The sequence below is a fragment of the Camponotus vicinus genome, unplaced genomic scaffold, assembly GCF_025532165.1.
Source record: "Camponotus vicinus isolate PSW18456_S1 unplaced genomic scaffold, iyCamVici1.0 SCAF_9, whole genome shotgun sequence".
In the NCBI taxonomy this organism is placed as follows: domain Eukaryota; kingdom Metazoa; phylum Arthropoda; class Insecta; order Hymenoptera; family Formicidae; genus Camponotus; species Camponotus vicinus.
Window position 1 is genome coordinate 13939698 of NW_028141981.1, and position 22757 is coordinate 13962454.

Below are 22757 nucleotides of genomic sequence, written 5' to 3' on the forward strand. Positions count from 1 at the left end.
ATGTGTGATTAGATAATATATATAAAATGATTAAAAAGCTTTCGATTTATTTCTTTGTCGACTTATCGATCAATTGTATCTTCGCTAATAAATATCAGACTTTTATAACGTACAACGATACAACAAAAATTCGACAATGAATTAATATCATCATTTTGTTGATGATGTCTCATATAGCTTCCACTTACACACCGGGGCTACCGTAATAATTAAATTAAGAATGCCAAATTTTTAGTCCTCGATGACGCAATTCATGATTCATTCATACTTGTCAGCAGATTGTTATGTTGTCTCCTGGCGATAAACCCAATCGAATAAATTAGCCGGAATAAATCGTGTCGCAATTTATTTTACTGATAAAGTATCGGCGGTTTGAAAAAAAAAACCAGAAAGAGAGAAAGGAGTGAAAAAAAGAGAAGGAAAAAAAGTAAAAGATCGATCTTTTATTCGCGAATGGACGTTCATTTGAAATTCAACGGGCGAATCCCTGACGGGCCTACGTCGCTCGCGTGTTCGTGTACCATAGTGAGAGAAAGTCGGCGAATCGCCGCTATAATTCACGGAGAATAATGAGAGCTTAATTAGCCACGTGATGTAACGCAGACGCGATGGAAACGAACCGAAAGACACATCGCGCCGGCGATAACGTAAACTAGCAATTCTTACGGATTAATACGGACAACATTGTATCTGTGTTGTATCTGCTGCGCCGTATTTATGAAGTGATTAGCCCGCAGAAACGAAGAACCGCCTATTAAAGTGCACAATTAATGCGTATTCCTTTTTTTTTCATGCTCGAAAGTTAGTATCCGCGCATGCCGACGACCAGGCTCGTCCACGTGAAGGAATTGATCAATATGGCAACAGAGGAATTTTCATTAACTGCACGAGTATTTATTGCATAAACGCGAGTCTTCAACGTGAAGAATTCGCACGCGTGCTTCGCTCGATAAACTTTTATTTTTACAACATATGACGGATCCGTCCGTGCATATACAATAAATATTGATTGAATAACGTCTAGATTCCAAGCTCGTATAATTTTTTTTAGATAATCAAAGATTTCAGAGATGGAATATAATAAATAGAGAACTTTATAATCATTAGCACTTTGAAGGCTAAAACGAATTAATGACCCGACGTGTTACATACAGACATTCTTTGCATCGATGATGCAAAGTGGTGCAGGCATGTCATTTTCGCATTCCATAGCGTGCTTCCCTATCGCTTTTCCTACCAGGAATTCGTTTGAGCGACAATTGAATCGCTGTACTCGAAATCACTTAAGCCGCATACACACTTCCGCAGTGGCGGTGTCGCCTCGCTACGACTTGTATAATTCTATTTGACGCTAATGAAATAAGTGTCACCGGCACTCAGTGGTGATACGAGCCCAATTATGAGAATGGAGACGACGGGATCGGTAGCTTGATTAAAATGCAACGCGGCTGCCTCCTGTTGGATACAAATGAACGCTTTGCTTTCAATTTATTTCGGAGTTGAAAGAGACGTAGCCTTAATATTACTCGAAAGAATAAGAGAAAGGGGGAGGAAGAATTGTACAGTAATTATTTACGATAATGGTTTAGTAATTTCAATGAAACTTTAGCATGGGTATTAATTTTAATATTTTGTATCGAAATTGTGTTTATTTACATATAATTATTTACATTTAATTATTACATATAATTATTACATATAATTTTAATTATTATATAAATATAAGAGAGGAATAAGGCACTAATACACATAATTTACATTAATTATTTATATATGTTTTATATATATTTATATATATTTATTTATATATAAAATAATTTATATAAAATAAAATTTGTTACGAATAAAAAAAATTCAAACAGTTATACATTTTCGAGGCTAAAATGTTCGTATTCGATCTAAATATCGCGCAAATGACTTCAAGTGAAGAGGAAAGATGTGAGCTTCATTAAAAAAAGGATATCTGCAAATATCGCAGATATCGACGAATAAATACAGTTTCCTTGTTGTTGTCGCAGGTAAAAGTAGCGCAGACTACATCGCGGTTCATTAAGACGGCGCTGCGGCTGATCCTTCCTGATTCCTTGCATTTAGATTGTAAAACGGCGCGATAAGGACCGTAGAACCGCCTCCTTGCCCAAAGGTATATCTACCCTCGACTACACCGGATATATACGGGCTTGCAGGATAACGCGAGGCAAGAGATAGCTTGGGTTTAACCCCTCGGCAAGCACCGCTATACCTCCTCTTACTTAGGAACTCCTTCGCTCCTTATCACCAACCTGGGCTATAACCAACCGAAGTTTCCTCATCAATGTCCCATCCAACGTGGCGTCTGCGACTTCCTGCCCCCTCTCGAGTGCCTCGTTATACGGCTTTTGTCGCTAGCATTTTACTTGGAAATTACGACGCCGTAGCTTATACAAAGATACGACAACCGCGGGTCGGTAGGACACACGGATCGGATACATAAATTTATTACGTAGAAATTTAATAATGCGAAAATATGGATAGAATAAACGATTTCGTGACATTATCGCACGTTAAATAAGTACAAAGCATATACACAAAGCAGATATTGAATTATCCATAAATATTGTGTCGTAGATATATGTAAGGAAATTAATGTAAATTATTCCTAGTAATTGCAGTTTTATACATCAACCAAGTTTGATTAATTGAAAGACATAAAACATATCATATATTAAATTATATTAGTTTAATAGCAACGATACATCCAGCAGCCATAACATGTCGCCAGAATACTTTTGCCGATTGACATTTACGGAATTCCGATGCCTTTACAAGCGACATTAAGTTGCGGAACCAGTTTCGTTAACATAGGTCAAAACATGTTTACCGTAAAAAAAGTACGTGCGACAAATTGATGTCAACTTTTATCTTTCAAGTGTGTTTCACTACTGTATTGCAAAACATAATGTGGACCGGTTATTGTACGTCCGTATGCGTGATTAATCACTTGGATCAATTTGAAACCGATGGGCGTGTTTCAAAATTAATAATACTATTAAAAAGTTGACGATTAATTGCTCAAAATCGTAATGATTAATTAACAACGATCACCGTATTTCTAGTAAAAAAAGACATTTGCACATTTAATTATGCGTACAAAGAATTAGCAGTTTACTACCTACATATTTTGTGTGTGTGTATTGGCTCTTTCTGTAATTATTTATATATAAATTGAAATATAATCTGCATCTTCGTTCTCAATCCAATAATTTAACGCAATTATCAGCACGGGGCACATTGATAGAGGATAGACGGCAGGAGGTGGATTAAGTTAAGCGACTTGAATTACCGGGACACGGTTTTATAAAAATGTCTAGAATGAAACCTTCAGCGTATAATTTACGTTACGCACGAACGGTTTATGCATGAAAGATGGCATGGCTGGGGAAGTTTACACCTCTGACCTCGCAGCATTCAACGTGTCTTGCAATCGTCAAAGCCGTAAAACGACGTGCCGATTGGAAAACGCGGCGCGTTAGTGTAATAACATATTATTAGGCGCACAATTATTCGTCAGCTAATCGTAGAAAATAGTCACGCGTGAAAGTCGAGTTCTCTCGCATATATACGGTCATGTAGCAGAAGAAAAAAAAAGAGGCTTAATGCTCAACCATTAAAGAAGGCCCCGATATACGATCCGTACAATATTATCAGCAATTCTCGCGCATCGCTTGGCCCTGCGAGGAAGCAGCTGATCGCTACGCCGTTGTCGTATTATGTAAATTCCTGACATCGGCTGACCCCACAATTAGTTATCCTCGTACGCACGTATTCGCCCGCGTCTTCCCTATAGAATTCCCGACGATCGACAGGCATTAAAGATGTAGGAGCGATTCCGCGACACAGAAATGGGAATTTTAATGTTGGCCGATGGCCAGGACAGCGAAACGAAATAATGTCTAGGGTTTAAATAATGTCGAGTTTGCGATGGCTCGATATTTGTATTAATTACGACTAACAATTAATAAATATCTACTGGATATCGTAATTCTTTCTCGAGTTTAAAAGATTAAATCATGTTTTTTTCTCTCTTCTTTAAATTCCTATAAAAAGCAGATGTGAGAGAAATCGTTCGAATAATATATACGTGTGACAGTCTCGCAGACTGCAGAGTAACGCGAAAATAGTTATAGACTATATGATATATATCGCGATATATAAAATGTCAGATGTGTAATATCAAGCTGTATCGTAGGAACTTTACCGCATTGCACCGTATCGTTCAATACGAAGAAACGTATCGTTCAACCTCGCGCTATAAACACATACGCAATTGATCCCTTTGACCATTTTCGTCAGGTCGACTGACATTTCGGAAGATGGACGTACGCGGCTGATACGAAGTCAACGTCCAGGAATGCGTGGACGCGCATTGCTCGCGGCGCAGAGCGAGATGGGAAAACTAATGGCGAGAAAGAGAGAGAAGGTAAGAGAAAGAGAGAGAGAGAGAGAGAGAGAGAAGTGAGGTCGAATAACAGGGTGCGCTCCGATCAACATTAATCACTATCCGAAGCGAGTAGATAGCCGTCGAATGCTCGCTTTCTAAAGCAAGGTGAAGGGGTGGCTGATAGATGGAGGTGATGAATGGCTCCGTGACGCGAAGCGATCCATCATCTCGGGCCCGACATCACGGGAGCTGCCTACCGCGAGAGCTAGCGGAGAGATTTCGCGCGAGAGGTCATCTCGGCTAATTCATCATCCGGTCCGCCGCGCTTGGCTCTCCTCCCCTCTCTCTCACCCACCCCCCTCTCTCTCTCTCTCTCGCATCTCTTGTTCCCGCTGAACTCTTTCCGCCATCTTCCACCTCGTTCTCTCCGTTCACAGATTCGCTAGCTGCCCTGACTATTTTCCGCGTTTCAGGCCATCGCCGTGACTGTTTGCGTCCCGTGACAGTCGCGGTAAGGAAGAGGGGGAGAGGGGGGGAAGGGGGGTTCTCTATCAGCCACTTTGAAGAGATGTCCAAGAGGCCGTCGGTGACGACGTTGTCGCCTTGACACTGCATGATCGATGGAAATAATGTGGTAGACGTCTAAAGTTTCTTTCGAGGATGGTGGCTCGGCAAACGAGCCGTCGAGTGACAGCCGTTATAGAGGAAAAAGAGGGGAAATCTTGGGATGAATCCGTTTATGTCACAACAGTTGCGTTCATGGTACAAACAAAGCCCGAGACGGATGATCATTCTTTTCACATCTAGTTGCGAATCGTCCGGAAAGCGATTCCAGTGACGTATCTTCGCAATGTCCATTACTTTTCTCTGACAATGAGTGCAAGATTACGACGAGTCAAATCTCTAAATTTTTTATGTCAGCAATCTTGTTCTTTCGATATAATATTACAATTAAAAAAGAGAGACTGACAAGCGAGAATGAAAAATCAAAGTTATCACTTTGACGTAACGTGATCAACATAAATATGACGATAAACGTTTACCATTCGTTTTTTATAGACGTTTTATTAAAATTAATCTTCAATTGATAGCCGCAATGAAAAGAGAAATCATTAAACTCAGTTGATTGCATTACAACTCTTTAATATGACACACATAAATTGCTTAACGATCATATTTGTCCTCGAATAGTCTTTTTTTTTCTCTCGATATCGCAAGATATATTGAAATTGTCTATATATTTATATGTTCAATTAATATACATAGTAAACTCTTCGTGTTAACGAATTACTCAACTATTAAATTTAATAGTCGTCAAATCATTTACCGCGCAATTACATGAAAATGATTGGTAATAACGACGTTATATCGATAAAACTATCCTATATGACAAAAGAAAGAAATATTTTCGAGGTTCGCACCGATACTTCTTCGTCACGAGACATCGTCTACTCGACTCGACGTGATCGATGGAAATAACGTAGTAGCTGTCTAACGTTTCCTCCGAAATGGGTAACCCTAAGAAAAATGGCCGGGTAGATGTCGGAGAGAGCTTCACGCTGCGATAATATCTATCCTGAGTACGAACATATATATGAAGGAGAAGAAAAAAACATTTCAGCAATATTTTACTCGAATCATTGCGCGTTCAAAGTACAAATCCTGCACGTATAACGAGAAATATATTCTCGCTATCCGAGCGCTTAAGCGTTTGATCGTGCGATCGACTTTTATACGTGATATCCCTATATGTATACGTTACGCATCCGCTCAATTTTCCGCATCAACGGGACAATTTATCGGGGAAAAAACAGACGCGTGTCTTAGTGAGTGTCCGGAATTGATTCGCTACGCGATGCGCGGCGCGATTTTCTTGAAAAGGCGTCATCAAGCTTGATCGTGCCGTTGAAATTAAACGCTCTCGTATGTATAATGTATAATAAACGGCGATCTCGCTCGGTTGATGGAGATAAAAGCTGCAATGCATCATGACCATATTATAAGTTATTTATGATAAGACTATATATGTGTATTATTTATATTATAATATTCATTAATACAAATAGTAAAATACACAAAAATGACAACAATAATAATAATGATGTAATATTCGATGAATAGAGCTCGCTTCCTAAGGCTCGCTCTTGAAAATCTTTCCGAGTTCTCTAATCGACGTCTGAAACTGAAATTAATTTTGTACAAAATGCGAGATTAACAGAAACTGAATTTTACGCGCATGACGTAAACGCCGTCAGCAACGTTTGACCTATCGATTTCATCTTCCACCATATTTCTGCTGGGAGGGATCGGCTGTAGCTTATAGATGAATTATAGTTGCTCTTTGCTGTCGCGCATTCAACGGTGATGTATGACTCGGCGGGAGACGGTAGGTAGGTAGAAAACATCCACGATGTACGGCCTGTTAATAACAGCAAGAATGAACGAACGACTGCGCACAGCGCGGTACACAGATGCCGCTGGCGGCTAGACCCCCTTTGTGTTTTATTACAAACGATACGTCAACCACGATGTATGGGCTGCTTTTATCTGCGGCCTGTTATTGATGTGCTAAATTGTCCGCGCTGACTCGTAAGACTGGCCAGAACACGCCTGATAGACGTCGCTCAGGGACGCACTAATCGCGCTAGCTGGGTCTCCTCTCTGACAAAGAAATCTCTCTCTCTCTATTTCTCTCTTTTTCTCATAGGTAGCGACGATCGAGCCAACGCATCACTTGCTGAGACTTAGCGAGATGAAACTTACATCGGAATCTAATATATGCATAATTGATGAGAAATACACCTTGGCTCCAAAATAAACTGGGTACGCTATTTCTTAAAATAATCAAATGTGTCACTATATTTACTGGAATGTATATTTTTTCATTAAATAACAGGTTCGCGTCAGCGCTTGGTATGAAACATTATTTATAGATATATTGTAGCTGTACTGTTGGAGCTATTCTGATAATAAAAAGAATGCATATTATTTTTTTTCTTAATAAGACACAAACATTTCAATGAAAACAAGAGATGACTTAATTGGAAGTTTCGATATTTCTACGGCAAAAAAGGTAATATTGCGGAAACTGTAAATAATATCTAGTGAGTCGTCTGCTGCTTTAATTTACAATTTGTTATCGACGATCTGACGCTCTTGCTATATGATTATACCGAATGGCTAAAATATTTTAATACGAGCCATCATCAACAAGTCTGACACTAATAACTAATCAAAAAATCTGTTAAGCAAATACGAAATTCAATACTCAATCTGTAAAAAAAATATTTCACTTCGAGCCAATTTTGTTTATCGATTCCCATTTCAAAACAGTCACACATTAAGTCACATGTTTTATTAAAGATGTATTCACCATTTTTATTCTATGACAATCTGATAATATAAACGTGAAATATACAAAATATGATCTAAGATATGATGTTTTGTACGCGTATCTTTTCAACGTCAAATTTAAATAAATAAATGTTAGTAATATGACAACCAACATTTTATCTCGCCATAATGAAAACAGATGGCATGATTTGCAATGTGACAATGTTAATGGCTATTAATCAAGAACAAAAGTTTCAGAAATAACAATTGTTGGTTGTCTATTCATTGCGATTTATTTTATATTTCTCGACTCTATTTTTTGACCAGTATAATAGGTTGACTAGGATATCAAAATGTTAAAAAAAATTATATACATATATGTATTTCTAACAATATTTTTGGCAAAATAAAAATTAAAAATATAAGAATCTATTTCTATAGTAAAAATGCATAATCCAACGAGATAAAAATGAAATTCTATTAATTCTGACTAATGTGTGTGCGTTGCTATTGAAATGCTCTAAATTTTCTCCCCTTGATTCGCGATAGAGCCTCTTCTAAGGAGACAGCTAAGACGCACCATAACTCTGACGTTCTGATCGTGACACATGTCCGTCGCAGAAAAGACGCGCCGAACATGCTGCCAAACGCGCCAGCCGTTGATTTTCCACAAAACGTCTGAACGGTTGATTGACATGTTTATTCGTAATGTAATCTCGCGAATTCGCGTTAAATCACGTTAACGTCAACGCGGCGCATTTGGCTTTGAAGGTTTTAATTAATATAGGACGAGAAATGCGACCTGTTCAGTTATTTCGAATACAAAATATAGTGTTCCTTCTATTCTATTTTCGCAAACTTGCATGTTAGCGCAATATACAAGATATATTCCTTAAAAACAATAAAATTATGTCAAGTAAAAACTAAGAAACAAAGTAACGTATATAAAAGAATTAAAATTACAGCAAAATTTATGATAATTAAATATAAAATATATCAGAGGAAAGTTTAATTTGGAAGAGACGAATTTTGTATGACATGTTTCTTCTAATTGCGTCAGCACAAATTTCGAAATTGATAGACTCCATTGATTTATAAACATAATAAATTATGGGACATGACACGAACATTAAAGATTTACTAATTGCAAGCGATACGTCATTCGTTGCCTTTATTCACGCTTGTTATTTCAACTTTTACAACGACAAAACATTTCGATGTAATATATGATATTTTTAACTGACGGGATAACCCGTTGGACTGACCCGTGAAAATACGGTCGATGCTAGATGACGTTCTTGCGTGTGTGTAGTAAAAAATATCTAAAGTTTAATTTATACTGTTAATTTGGATATTTATAAAATTCGACATTCTTATTCAACAACAACGTGAATCCTTTTAAATTAGCAATAAAAATTAAGATAGTCGATAAGAAAACAGATATTGTTTTCATACATTAATATTTTATAAACATTTTTATCATTTTAATTTTTAAAATTCTGTACGATAATATTTTTTTATAAATTCCTTGCATAATTATTTACATTCAACGTAAAATATTATACACATAATTATTAAAATGAGATTTATATATATGGAATAATATAAATGGTAATCGGAAAATGTTATCTTATGAAATAAAAAATAATATTAGAACTAAAAAAATTTTTTTTCCTATTTCTCAATTATTTACAAATTTTTAACGATTATTACATTTTAAATATCTTTCTCATGTAACCATGTCGCACGAATGCTTTATTATATTATCTCATAAGCTTCACGAAACAATAAATATCATTAATAAAATGATAAAACAAGTAATATGAGTTAGATGCATTATACAGGTAATCAAAAAGCATGTCGAGATAATCTACATGAAGCGTTGACATTACGCAAATTTAAATTTATTGTAACAGGGTATAGTGATTAAGGCAGAGTGCCAATCTTTTTCATTCGCTCATTATCCAATATAGCGGCTAGTTAAGGCGAGCACAGCCTCGACACATACATAGAGACTTCCTGTTACGTCCGACAAGTTACTAATTGAGATTCAGCGACACGCATAATCGTCCCGAAATAACATGGATTCCAATCGGCGTAGGGCGTCGTGAAAGGCGAAATACGGACGGGACCATTCATCCCGACGGTTAAAATCACCGAATATTTCACTTTGCTGAGCCAGCTGAGCCTGCCACCGCCTGTCGCGGCACCCCGGCGATGGAAACGAAACGACGGAGGGATGAAGCAGACCTTCTCCACGGCTCGCTCCCACCTTCCCCACCCTCCCCCCTTCCCTACGGGGAGAGAGCCGGCGGCTCTAGAAACCTACGGTTTGCCACCCCCGCATCCCTCTCTGTCTCTCTGCTTCCCCCCCTTCCCGCTACGCTAGGCTGCAGATTTATGCGCCCCGCCTTGCAGCGCTGATATCCGAGAGCTCACGACCCGCTCCGTCCGTAATGAAAGAAATAAATTTACTCTTCTAGGGGTGCCCCAGGGATTGAGACTCGTCGTTCGTGTGCGCACATAGACGCGGTCCTCCGCATTTTGACGATGTTAGCAGCGGGAGGATCGCCAATTTACAGATTTTGTCACTAGATTTGGTATCTTTGAGTCGCCACTTGGTAATAATACGTAGTAGTTTTTACTCCACTATGTCCATAATAAGACATAAAAATAAAGAAAAGGAAAGAGTAAGAGAATAGTGTCTGCATAAGTAATAGAAAGGAGAAAAAAGATTAAAAGGAGAAAATAACCCCACGATATATTATATACCTACATAAACATTGTAATATAACATTTTCCGCGAATCTCTCATGGTTTCTCATTTTTTTAATTTTACCTCTGTTATTTAATATTCTGATAACATTATTTATATTTTTTATTATTATTCGATAGACATGTCACTTTAGTGATGTTAAATTACAAGTTGGATTGATTTTGTTACTCACTGCTATTAAGTAAATATGATAAATAAAATCATTATATATATATTTCATATAAAAAACAGATATGAGAAGATACATGTATGTGTTTGGAAGATATTAATTTTTTCAGATATATAGTTAAGATGCAATGATATATATAAGTAGATTACTCATAATCAATGTTGACAATGATTGACAATTTGATGAGATGTAGTTGATAATGATATCAATTTATGTTTAACTCGAACGTTATAAAATTATTTAATTCATGATAAAAAGAAATGACAGAGTATAACCAGAATTTTCTAAAGATTATCTATAAAAGATAAAGAAAAGTTTCAAAAATTTACAACTTAAAATCTCCAGGCGATTTGTCACAAATTATCTTTAGCTTGATTTTTTTAATTTGTTGAATAGAATATTATTTTACGCGATAAAGAGAGTAAATGGAATATATACGTGTTATTTCTTAAATTTCTCCATTTCATATTTTTTATTTCAATATAAACGAATAATAAATTTCGACACATAAAAAATACGCCTTGTTGCCAGTGAATGACAGATTGTGAAGTGCGTTTGATAAATTATCTGTTAAATATGACTGATGAGCACAAATCATAACAGGTCAGCGAAATCAGGCAAACTGATTTTTACATTTCGTGCGACAAAAAACGCGGTATAAGTCGAAATTAAATATCGTATAATAATTTATTATATCTTTATATAAGATATGGATATATATAATTTGAGCAAACAGAGATAAGTTTTTTTTTTAAATTAAAATACATAAGCAACTGCGCATTTTGATAATCGAAATATTATAAGGATAGTAAAAAAAATTGTGTTATAAAATTATATAAAAAAGAATTAATGACGAAACATAGTGAAAGCGGAGAAAAGGAAGGAATCGGATATAATCGAACGATGACTAAATGTGATAAAATATATAAAAGATTCTACAAACATTGTTTTTTATTAAAGCGGTATGGAAACTCAACGATATTTACAAAAGATATTTACAATGCGAATAATGCGTATCGTACACCATGTGCTTCTTTTATCAGATCATACTAATCGACAATATGCAAGACGATGTGATATTAGAGAGACAATGCGATTCGATACGCTCGCTATACCTAATCGAATATTTCTTGTGCAATTATTGAATTTCGTGAAGAAAAGAAAAGAGAGAAAAAACATATAATCTGGAATAAATTTTATTTTCGTGCAACGATAATCGTATTTGCTTTTTGACAAATGACAACGATAATAAATTACAATGTATGCATTTCAGCGAAAGATGTCTCGATTATTTTCATTAATAATATTTCTTTCTCGTAAGGATATCTTTTTTTTCTCGAAAAAGTAGCGTAATATCACAGTTATATCATGGACATAGAAACACGCGAAATCGCGCTATCGAACGCGTTGGGATGAGAGGCTCGCGTTTGCTTGCGGAGCGTCGGAAAATATACAGCGTTCGTAATACGCACTTTACAATCCTCGACAGACGTGCGTCACCGAATAACCAATTAATGTCGTTCGCAACGAGGCGAGGATCTACCGTTACGCGTATAAAAAAAAGCGCCGAAAGATGACACGAGACGTCAAGCGCATTTGGAGGCGCGATCAGAGATTCTCCCTCGCGTATCCCGCGGGTGAAAAGCGAGGGAGGCCTTGCTCGTCCAGCGATTATGACAATATCAACTTACACAGCTGGCACAGGCCTCTTCCCAACCTGGTAACCGGATTTTAATAAAGATGCGTATTACTCGCGTGTCATAAAAGTCCCGCAAGAGAGTGGTGTCGCGATGCAACGTTACACTGCCAGGTTGTTTCATAAACTTTAATTATAATCTTCAATGTACACATATATTTATATGTATATATACATATATAGAATTCTTTTAAATAAATTTGTATTGTACACATTGGCTATTTACACAACAGTCTCTCTCAGACGGCAATTTTCGTCCTTCCGCGTTTCCATCTTTGCACATTTTCCAACTGTACACTGAGAAAAAGAAAGAGACAGAGAAAGAGGGAAGGGGGGAGAATGAGAAGAGAAAAGAAACAGTTCCTTCGCGAATAATCCTATCCTCGCGCCCCCCCTCGGGACGTACATCCGTCTTAGGGGTGCACGGCAGCGCCGATTCGTTGCCCGTAAACCGCGTACGGCGAGTAATACGGTCCCAAGGCGTTGAAAGCGCTGTACGGCGAGGCCGCGAGCGAGGCCGGCAGCGGGCCCGTCGGCGGTTTGCCGTACGGATGGTATCTGGCGCTCAGGGGGCTCAGCGATGGCGCGGGGTAGGTGCCGCCGCTGGCCCGGTGGAGCGTCGTCGACGGCGACAGCAGCGGGTGCGGGTGCGGGCTGCCGAGAAGCGCGGCCGCCGAGGCCGCGTGATCGCCGCCGCCGGCCAGGCTCGTGTGACTACGCAGATGCTGCAGCAGCTCCTCCGACGTGGCGAATCGCTTGCCGCAGTAAGACTCCCCGGCGATCCAGTTGCAGACGTAGGGCCGGCCGCCGGCCAGCGTGGACGGATAGGACAACGATGGGGGCGGCATCGGGCCCAACGACGACAACGCCATGGCCAGGCCGTACTTCTGATGGTCGCACTGGGTGCAACCGCTGGGACAGCTGCCCGCGCCCATCATGATCTGGGCGCTGTGCATGCTGTACTGGCAACCGGTGCAATAGGGATCCTTGCAGACCGGGACCAGGGCTTCGCCGCCGGCCGGAGTCTTGACGCGGGCGTAAGTCAAGTACGGGTTGCCGCCGGTCGGACTGGCCGACGGGTAGCCGAGCAGCGCTGCCGCGGCGGCGTGATGATGCGAGAAGGGCGACGCGCCCGCGAAGGGCGGCCTGAAGGCGGGATTCTCGGCCAGGCCGGGCGGACAGCACAGCGGATTGCTGGAGTATCCCGAAAGTCCTGGCTTGTAGGCCGCCAGGTTCGCGTCCTTTGTATGCGCGCCGGAAAGGATCTCCATTCCGGATCTGATGATCGGGCTGGTGCCGTTGTTATTGTTGTTGTTGTTGTTGTTGTTGCTGCTGTTGATACTCCGCGGTGACCCGTCGGTCTTCTCGCGATCGGCCGGGGTCTTCCGGTGGTCGATCGACGGCGTCCCGCTGGTGGCCGTCGCCGTCGCTTGGTCGCTCGGCGACGCGGACTTTCGACCCACCGGCGTACGATTACCGGACGATTTCTTGTCGGCATGCGTGTTATCACTCACACTGATACTATCCTGACCACTGACACTGTGCACACTGGCCTTTGACGCGGGTCTGCCCTCGTCCGAGGTCTTCTTCGTCACGACATTGGCCTCGTACGGCTTGAACGCCAGCGACTTGCCGTCCGTCGGGCTACCGCGCTGGCTGTTGCGTTCGAGTTTCGCGGCCGGCGGCGACTTGGCGTTCGTCGCGATATTTATTCCCTTCGAGCTCTTCTCCAGGGGCGATATCAGCGGCTTCGTGGGCGAATCCGCCCCGATTTGACTGCATGTCTGCGCCAGTAACGCCAGCGGACTCTTCTTCGCGTCCAACTGCGAAAGCGAGTGAAATTGAAAATGAAAGATCGACGAAAAAGACACAATAGCACTTGATTACAGATGCATGCAAAGAATGTAGCTTCTCGATTAAAACCAACAATGCTTCGGACAATCTTAATAGAACAAAGAATACAGCAAATCTTGATCATTAATTTAAAGATTTTTACCACATTCCTTGCCAGCACCAATAAAGTTACAACTCGAGCATAAAGATACTAACCGTAGTTGGAAGCGGAGAAAGATAATCCGGTGGTAAATATTGATTGTGTCCAGTAGTCAGCATACCGCCTTCCTCGAGCACAACCATTTGGTTACCCACTAGTAAATCTCACTTGCACTTAAACCAACAGGTAATATTTACACACAGAACCGTGCGAAATTGGCTCGCGCGCGTCAAGGCCCGACCGGCAGGAGCGCCGTGAGAGATCCCGCGTCTCCGTCGGGAGGAATCGATCACCGCCTCGACAGCGTATTCGGCGCAAACGACACGTACTCCACGGAATCCAGGAAAATAGTGGCGGCTCGCGCGAACGAGTCACTCTAGACTGCGAGAGCACGATCTGCCTGCGCCGTCTGGTGTCCGATGGCGCAACGCGATCCCCTCGCCTTTCCCTCTCTCCTCACCACCGTCCTCGACGACCCGGGGTGTATAACCTGTCCTCTCCTGTCATCCCCACCATCCCACTCTACGCGAGAATAGAGGGAGAGATGGCATTATGGTGGGAGAATTGCGGTGGGGTTCGGTGCCTGTGTAGGGTGTGGGAAGGCATTCTAATTCAACACGCCACCCATGATGTTGGCCCGACGATGACAGCTCCCATCCCGGCTTTGATATTTCACCGCTTTTACAGCCGTCCATCCCCCTCCCCCGTTCCTCCGACCGACGAGCCCCTCTCTCCTCGCGCCAGCCCCGGCTCGTCCTCCCTCTCTCTCCCTCTGTCTCCGTCCGCCTCGCTATCCATCTTTCTCTCTCCAGTCGCTTCCTCCGCCACCCTTCCCTGCTGGTGCTACCACAGCCGCCACGACACGGAACCGTCGTTCCTGCCACCACGGCAACCCGATATTTTATACCGTGAAACCTGTCTGTCTCTCCAGCCGGCCCCGCTTAATAAGCAGCTTTCAAAATAGAAATGTAATGGGCCGCCAGGGGTAGGGGAGAGGGTCGGGTGATTGATTGCTCGCTCAGCGACTTACCGACTTGCCGCGGCCCCACGGGGTAACGAATGACAGCCACTTAAGCGCTGTTTGCCTACAGTTTTGTAAAAGCGTTTTAATTATCGCCCCGGCTCCGGCTCCAGCCCCGGCCACAGTACGCACTGAGTCATCTGGTACTTAACGCCTCGTGGCTACGCCAATCTCTCGGTGTTTGCGTGCCATTCTTTACGTCGCGTTGTCGATCGCGCGCTCCTCCAGCTCGTCGATGGCGTTTAATCGCTGCCGAAATGACGGATGTTGACCCTTGCGGTCTCCAAGTGCGCATTCTTACGGTATCGGAATATATCGTGCGCGCAACGCGAAGGGTTTAAAATAGCAATTCCTGCAATTCTGACGGTTTTTCAACGGAATAGCGGCTCTTTATCATCGATGTATCAAAGTCGAGTATATTTGTACTATGCGGAATGAATATTCGGTGAAATCCGACGGCGCACTCACGCGTGTAACGCGTTTACACGCGCACTCGCCAGGCACGCACTGTACGCGTCCGCTTGACGAGCGATACGGCCATTAAAGAGCTCGACTATCAGACCTCGTTCAAACTAAAACGCTCCGCGGTTAGGCGATTATGGCCATTCCGCTAAGTACAGCTTAAGCAAGATAAAGCGATCGATGAAGTAACTATGTTACAAGGTAATTACGACGAATTATGACGATATCCACACGCCCGCTTCGTAGACCGCATACCCGCGGTAAACAATAATTACCCCGGGGAGCACTTCGCGCAGGAATGCAACCGAACAGTATCTGAGAAATGCATATAGGTATGTCGACTGTAATTTACGCTGGAATTCATTATAACATTCTCGGTATCATTAACTATTATATATAATATGAACCGTGAATAGAAATCCACAATGTACGAAGATACGACGTTACTTTTGCTCGCTTCGAGAAGTAATTTTCACCGCAATTGTAACGCGATATTGGTTTTGCCGCATGTCGCTGGATCGTTAATTTTTCCATCTTGGTAATCGTAAAAATTATTAAGTCTTGTCTACCTATCAAACTAAAAAAGTACGCTTTACTTTTTTCACGCTAAAATATTTAATGTAGACACCGTTACATATTTGATGGCTGTTTAAGAACCGATAGTATATAGATAATACAAAAAAATATTACACGTCAAGAATTATGTTTTCTATTTTGGCAATCATAAAAAAAATTGCGTCTATTAATTTCAAGAATTATCTCCATTTCTCTTCTTGGCAACACTTATCCAATAAAACATTTAATATAGTTATGTAGCAATGTAGTTATTGTTACATTTCAACAGATCATTTGAGAAGCAATAAAATTGAAGAAGATTTATTACGTGCAAAAAATTATAATAAATCTATTTTGAAAATTAATAGAAATGATAGATTTCATAGAGAGATTCGTATTATGATTTTATACATATAAACATCTTTTTTATAATTATATTAATCGCTGTAGGGTTGCACATATTTCCACATTTCATTCAATGTCAATATCGTATCTCTCTTTGTACCTCAATTTTTTAAAAGAAAAAAAAGATAGTCACGCTTCTGCGTAAACTGTCGGTTGTTATGGCGCCACTAATATCCTGAAGGCGATTCTTTGACGTCTTGACACTGACAGATGAGTTTACGGCTAATATAGTTCTCTTTCATCTCGGGTCGGCTTCTCGTGCCTTTCTTCGAACATTTACAGCCGACACTCGTCTCGATAACAGATTCAATCCGATATTTGGCGTGTGTACTCCTATTATAATCAATATTTACCGAATAAATTCCGAAATTAAGTACATTCGCAATAATTACAACAGTTGCGCCGAATGTGTGGCGTTGTATTTTAGTAGCCTCATAAATTATGTTGATCTTTTTGCGCGATCGAATCATTGTTGTACGCTTTATCAGCGACCGCAGTATATCAAAGTTACTCATATTTAAAACAAGGTTAATTGATCTTGTACAAACAAGATATTTTTCTTCTTTTGGCGTGTAATTCATTTTGTTATGTAACGCATAATAAATGTTACTCGTAATATCTGAGAATGACGTGTTCTTTACACTTTTATTTGTTTGCACAAAGCTGTCTACTCGATTTTTTCAACCTCTGCTAACAAAAAACATTTTTCATAACAGGATGCATTTATTTTCAAATAGATGCCACACTGAAAAATATGTTTCTGAAAACAACTGGACATCATTAGGTACTAATAGGTACACAAGTACCTGAGTTGTGTAGAATAAATACTGCACCAGCTAAGGTTTAAGACCCCCCGTATAATTTGTTGTGACAAGATGATAATATTCGGTGTCAATTCTTTGTCAATAAGGTGCGAAAATATACCAGAAAGACAGAAGACAGTGAATTTAATAGAATTTAATAGAAGCCCTGTAAACGATAGATAACAAAAAAACTGGTAGATATATTATCGTGAAATGTACTTTAGCAACAATAAATAGCGGGACTAATTGCCCATCATTGTGCTGTCTCTCCATTGAGTTGCTACAACAGAAAGATAGATTTATGAGAACTTTCTCCCATTATTATAGTCTAAGAAACAAGTCCTTTATGTTTAAATTGTTCGTTTAGATTTATATAGAAAGTGATCTTTCCATTTTTCGCTTGTACATCAAATTTTACACTTGGATTGAAAATTCATGTAAGAAAATTTCGAGAATCACACGATTGTTAAAATGTGAAAACACGTGAGAAAATTAAAGAGAGAGAAAATAGTCATTTTATATAAAAAATATTACACGTGCAGAGCATCTTTTTTTCTTATCCGCGAATCACAAAGTGCCTCGCTTTCTCTTGAAGATACTCGTATTAACGGCTACCTGAGAACAAATACAAACCTCGTTATTCGCCGATCCATTTTCGGTCGATTCGGCGCATTGAATATCGCGGTCGTTCTAAACTACAGTACACTGCCAAATGACAAGAGAACCGACGACACCGTGACAATGATCCGCATGTTGAAGTCCTTCAAGACCGTATTGTGACCGTACGAATTCGCCGCGGGAACAATAGAGAGCCGGGAGAGCTTCGGATAAAAGTGTAAAAATGCTGACAAGCGGATAATAAAGGAGGCAGTCAGTCACTTTGAGAGATGGCGCGGAACAAAGAGGACGAGCGAAGGGAGAGACGATCCGACGAGAGCGAGCGCGGGACGGGACGAGGAGAGGGTTGCTCGGTGAGCCGTGAAAGGGAAAAAGATGGATGAACGCGAACGCAGTTGGCGTGCACGGAGGAGAAACAGAATTTGCGGGGGATAATAAATCATAGCGGTCTTTCTTCCGTCGTTCTTCCCTGCCCCTCTTCTGCTCCCAACTTCTTATACCCCCAACCCCGCGCCCGGAATGACAGGGGGTGCGCGCCACGTATATATACGTATATACGTATCTCGTCGAGGACGGATACAACCTATTTTGTATCAAGTTTCGCATGAAAAGTGAACCATGCGTTGCGGCGCGGGCTTTATATTCGAATCTGCATGCTTTTCTCGATGAAGATTTATCGCCGTCCGCACGCGCGTTGCAACAGCACATCTGAGAACTCTTGCGCGCGAAACGCGTTATGCATGGCAAGAAGCAACGCGCTAGCCAATCAACCTTTCGTTCTCGTAGACGACTTGTAAATCGATTGGCTATTGCGTCGCGTCTTGCATTATGCGTGTCATTTACATAGCGTTATTTGAAATGTTAATTTATTAATGAAAAATCATTAATAGTTTTTTTCGAGAATGTAACAAACACGCTAGACGCGTGATACCGTAGTTTACTCGACTCGATTTATATCCCTTTATTGGATATAGGGAATCCGAAACTTCACCTTTCACGCGAAACTCTGAATTGACTGGATCCAACAACGTCGAAAAAGAGCACAATGTAGTGCGTGTCACGCATCTACGACGGCTACGTGTGGTACGTGGGGATCATAATTATTTCTGACAACCCGTTTCACTACGCCGATGATCAAAGAGGTCACGTTACCCGGCTTCCGACAGGCAATGCCAGTCGATGGATCGAGCGGGAAAGAGGAAATGGCGAATAGGAAAAAAAAAAGAGAGAGAAAGAGAAAAAGGAAAAGTGCACGCTCGGCAATAATAATAACAGGGGACGGAGACACGAACAGAAATACGGAGTTGCCGGCGCAGAGCGGGCAACTCGGCAAGAGGGCCTCGTTGCCTCATGTTTAAATCAGCGATAACGAGAAGCTTCGGTGACATATGTCACTGTCGCTGTCAGCCGGCTACACAATCAATATAGTTACCCACCCGCCCGCTCGCCCGTCCGTCCGATCGTCCGTCCTCCTCGCTCACCTAGCGTCGCCGGCTCGAGCTGCGCTTGCTTTTCAACCTTCGCATGCATAGACCGTATACCCGTCCGATAATGTATTCGGTACGTGACTTCGTATTCGACAAATACAAGAGCACACGATCCGGCGCAGCCCGTCGCGCTGTCGAACGAATGCCTTTCGCGAGATTCGAAAGACGTGCGGCATCGCGCTATCCTGAGACGAGACGGCATAGTAAACGAATGAGAGTCTCGCGTTTTGCATATCGTTTGCAAATTTTCTCCAATTTCATGTATAAGTTTATTACTTGGGCAAGCCTACCCCCCGTTTTATCCGAAAGACACCGCATCGTCGGATGAAATGTCGTGCGAAAAGTCAGCGTAGCATTTAAAATGTGTAAATTTATACGCGCGCGAGAATTTGATATACGTGGAAAAGGTCGTTCGCGTGATCGTTTAACGCGTCGAAATCTAATGGTATGGTAAATCGATTGAATCTCGATACCTTTTACCGCGGATGGAAACTTCGCAGCCAAATAGAGTAGCGAAATTAACGCGGACATGTGTAAACAGCTTTGGATAATAAATATGACGCGTTCGACTGACTCGGATTACCACTTAATTTAGACGATGGACGAGGCGACAGTTTGTCAATCGTCTGCGAATCCCGGTTTGTCGAGCATACACACGGGCCCAAATGGCTTTATCGCGCTGTCAATCAATAATAACGGCTTACTGATTAAACGACTTGCTTAATATTCACGCAACACGAGCGGGATGTTAATCCGAAGCAAAAACCGAGCACCCGGCTAAACGTCAATGTCTATCACAGAGAGCGCTTTTCGCTGACGTACGCTTGACAAAAGAGAGAAATAATCTAATACAAGAAAGCCGATAAAATTGTAAAATTAACGTCTTAAAAAATTCAGGGCTTTAAACCGGGATTGAAATAAATTGCATTAAATGGCTATATTTGCGAAATAATTCGAGATTATTATTTCAATTATTAAGAGTCCAAATTTTCAAAACATATATCAACAAAATTTATTTTGGGCAAGGATTGTTTCTCTTTTTCGTCTAATATTATTTTATTACATCTATTAATCATGTACAATTTAATTCGTCATTAAATTTGTAAATACATATTTCTCGAATAATCTCGTGCAAACATCATACATCATCCATCAATATGGACAAAGTAGAAAATAAACCTGCAAATCGATTTACATTATTATATTACATTTATATTATATTTTATTGTAATATAATATAATTATTTTAACATAAATCATTTATGATTTATATGGCAATTGACTAAGTTATTTTAGCGCCGCGACGAGTAATCAAGATAATCGAATCTTGCTGGAAATATATTTTACTACCTTGTGTATTTGCATGGAAGTAAAGTTATAAACAGTGAAATATTCTGTTATAAATTTTGTATTTTCCATCTGTATTGATAAATCACCTTCGAACATTAGTTGTGACAAATAATTACCTTATAATTTACACCTTATAATTACTCAATAATTTTTACTTTTGATAATATACGAATGATTATTGAGCGTACTATGCATAAGACTTTATATGCCTATTATTTATTTGCTTTTTTATTTGCCTATTTTTTACATGGTTATTATTTATTTTGGTTATTATTTATATTTTTTATATGGTTATTATTTATTTTGACATTAGAATAAATAGCTTTTTAAATTGATTTTATCATTCATAGATATATATGCAGAAATAATTCTTAAAATTGAAAAAAAGATACAATAGACAATACACTCCAATACACAATAGTGCTTCAATATCAAAACTCTTACGTAAACGATTTATCACGTTTTCTTCTAGAAATTAGTAAATCAATTCCCATTGCATTATACGTGTGAAAAAAGGTGATCCGAGTGGTAACCCCAGGTATAAACCAAAATTTACCATAAGCTGTAGACGCCGTATCGTTTCCCTTTGCCGCTCGTCCCCGACCCGTCGACTATACTCGAGATCATATATTTTACGTTTTAATCTCTCCATTGTTCCAGGTATAACGGAGTTTAGAAGGAAAAATAATGCCTACTGCGGAACACACAAAGCTGTCGGCCATAAAACACCGATGTCGAGCCAGGCGAACAGCGCGCAAGCGCGCACGACCTGCATTTTTATGTCCACGATCAGATCCGTGTGTGCACGTGTGTGCGTGTGTGTGCGCAGATTTTTTTTTCTTTTAGATATAGTGCCGTGGAGAGCGGGCCCACGATGCCGGACGTGCGACATTGCGTGGTTACCGGCAAGCGTGGCAACATGTAACCGGCAATATCGCGATGTGGACGGCTCCAACCATCTCAAAACCATACTGGCAAATAAAAATCCCTTTTGTACGAATGTATTTTTTTACAAATTTATTCCACATTTTTTACAAATTCACCGAATCATTTATTTATAATCGCCACACGACGCTAATTTATTCGGAGTATAAAACATTGTTATCGTTTGACATATATCACTCCGTTATATCGCGATAATATCCATCGATCGAGCGAGCGACGGATGATTTATCGATTGACAGACGATCGTGAGAAAGCTGTTAAAGCCGGTAGAAAATGCTACTAAATTGAAATGTATCCAGGAATAATAAACCTGAAACATTAGAGCGAAAAAGATTCGAGTTTCTTAATAAGAAACTCCCAGCTCGTTTTTTTCCGGACACCAGCAGAGTTCATGAAACGTCAGTGCACATCTTCATGAGAACCCGGCGAATTCCTCGAACGCTCCCGCTTAATAAAACGTCATCGCAGCCGTGCGTATACCATTAACATAACTTCAAGATCATAAACTCGGGGCGAAACATGCACGTTCGCACCGAGGCAACCCTTCAAAGTGTTATCCTTAGAGCGTTCGATTTATGGCACATCCGTCCATAATCAGACATATCTCGAGTCCTTCCGAACGACGGCCATTTCGGATACGGTAATGGTGCTCTGCCTTTGATAAATCAGCCTGCGTTAGATGGCATTAAGGACCGGGACTTTGGTTGGGTCCTCTCTCCTTCTC

General features: G+C 40.6%; 2 protein-coding genes and 1 long non-coding RNA gene across 3 annotated transcripts in view; 1 reads left to right on the forward strand and 2 right to left on the reverse strand.

Moving 5' to 3' along the window:
• Positions 1-22757, reverse strand: part of LOC145976874 (lachesin) — a 371398-nt gene that overhangs the window by 259641 nt on the left and 89000 nt on the right. The window lies entirely within an intron of this gene.
• Positions 11632-15099, reverse strand: Noc (zinc finger protein no ocelli). The gene is made up of 2 exons (XM_083108271.1): positions 14444-15099; positions 11632-14217 (listed from the first exon to the last, which is right to left on the reverse strand). The coding sequence occupies exons 1-2, from the start codon at positions 14528-14530 to the stop codon at positions 12808-12810; spliced, it is 1497 nt and encodes a 498-aa protein (XP_082964397.1). The 5' UTR covers positions 14531-15099; the 3' UTR covers positions 11632-12807.
• Positions 15500-22088, forward strand: LOC145976842 (uncharacterized). The gene is made up of 2 exons (XR_014440323.1): positions 15500-16202; positions 21749-22088. It is a non-coding gene; the product is annotated as an uncharacterized LOC145976842 (long non-coding RNA).

Bases quoted from the DNA above. Each gene is read 5' to 3' on its own strand.
- Noc (XM_083108271.1), bottom strand. From the start codon at position 14,530: ATGGTTGTGCTCGAGGAAGGCGGTATGCTGACTACTGGACACAATCAA. The intron at 14,218-14,443 runs GTTAGTATCTTT...TCGCTTTCGCAG, and splicing joins TTTCTCCGCTTCCAACTACG to TTGGACGCGAAGAAGAGTCC.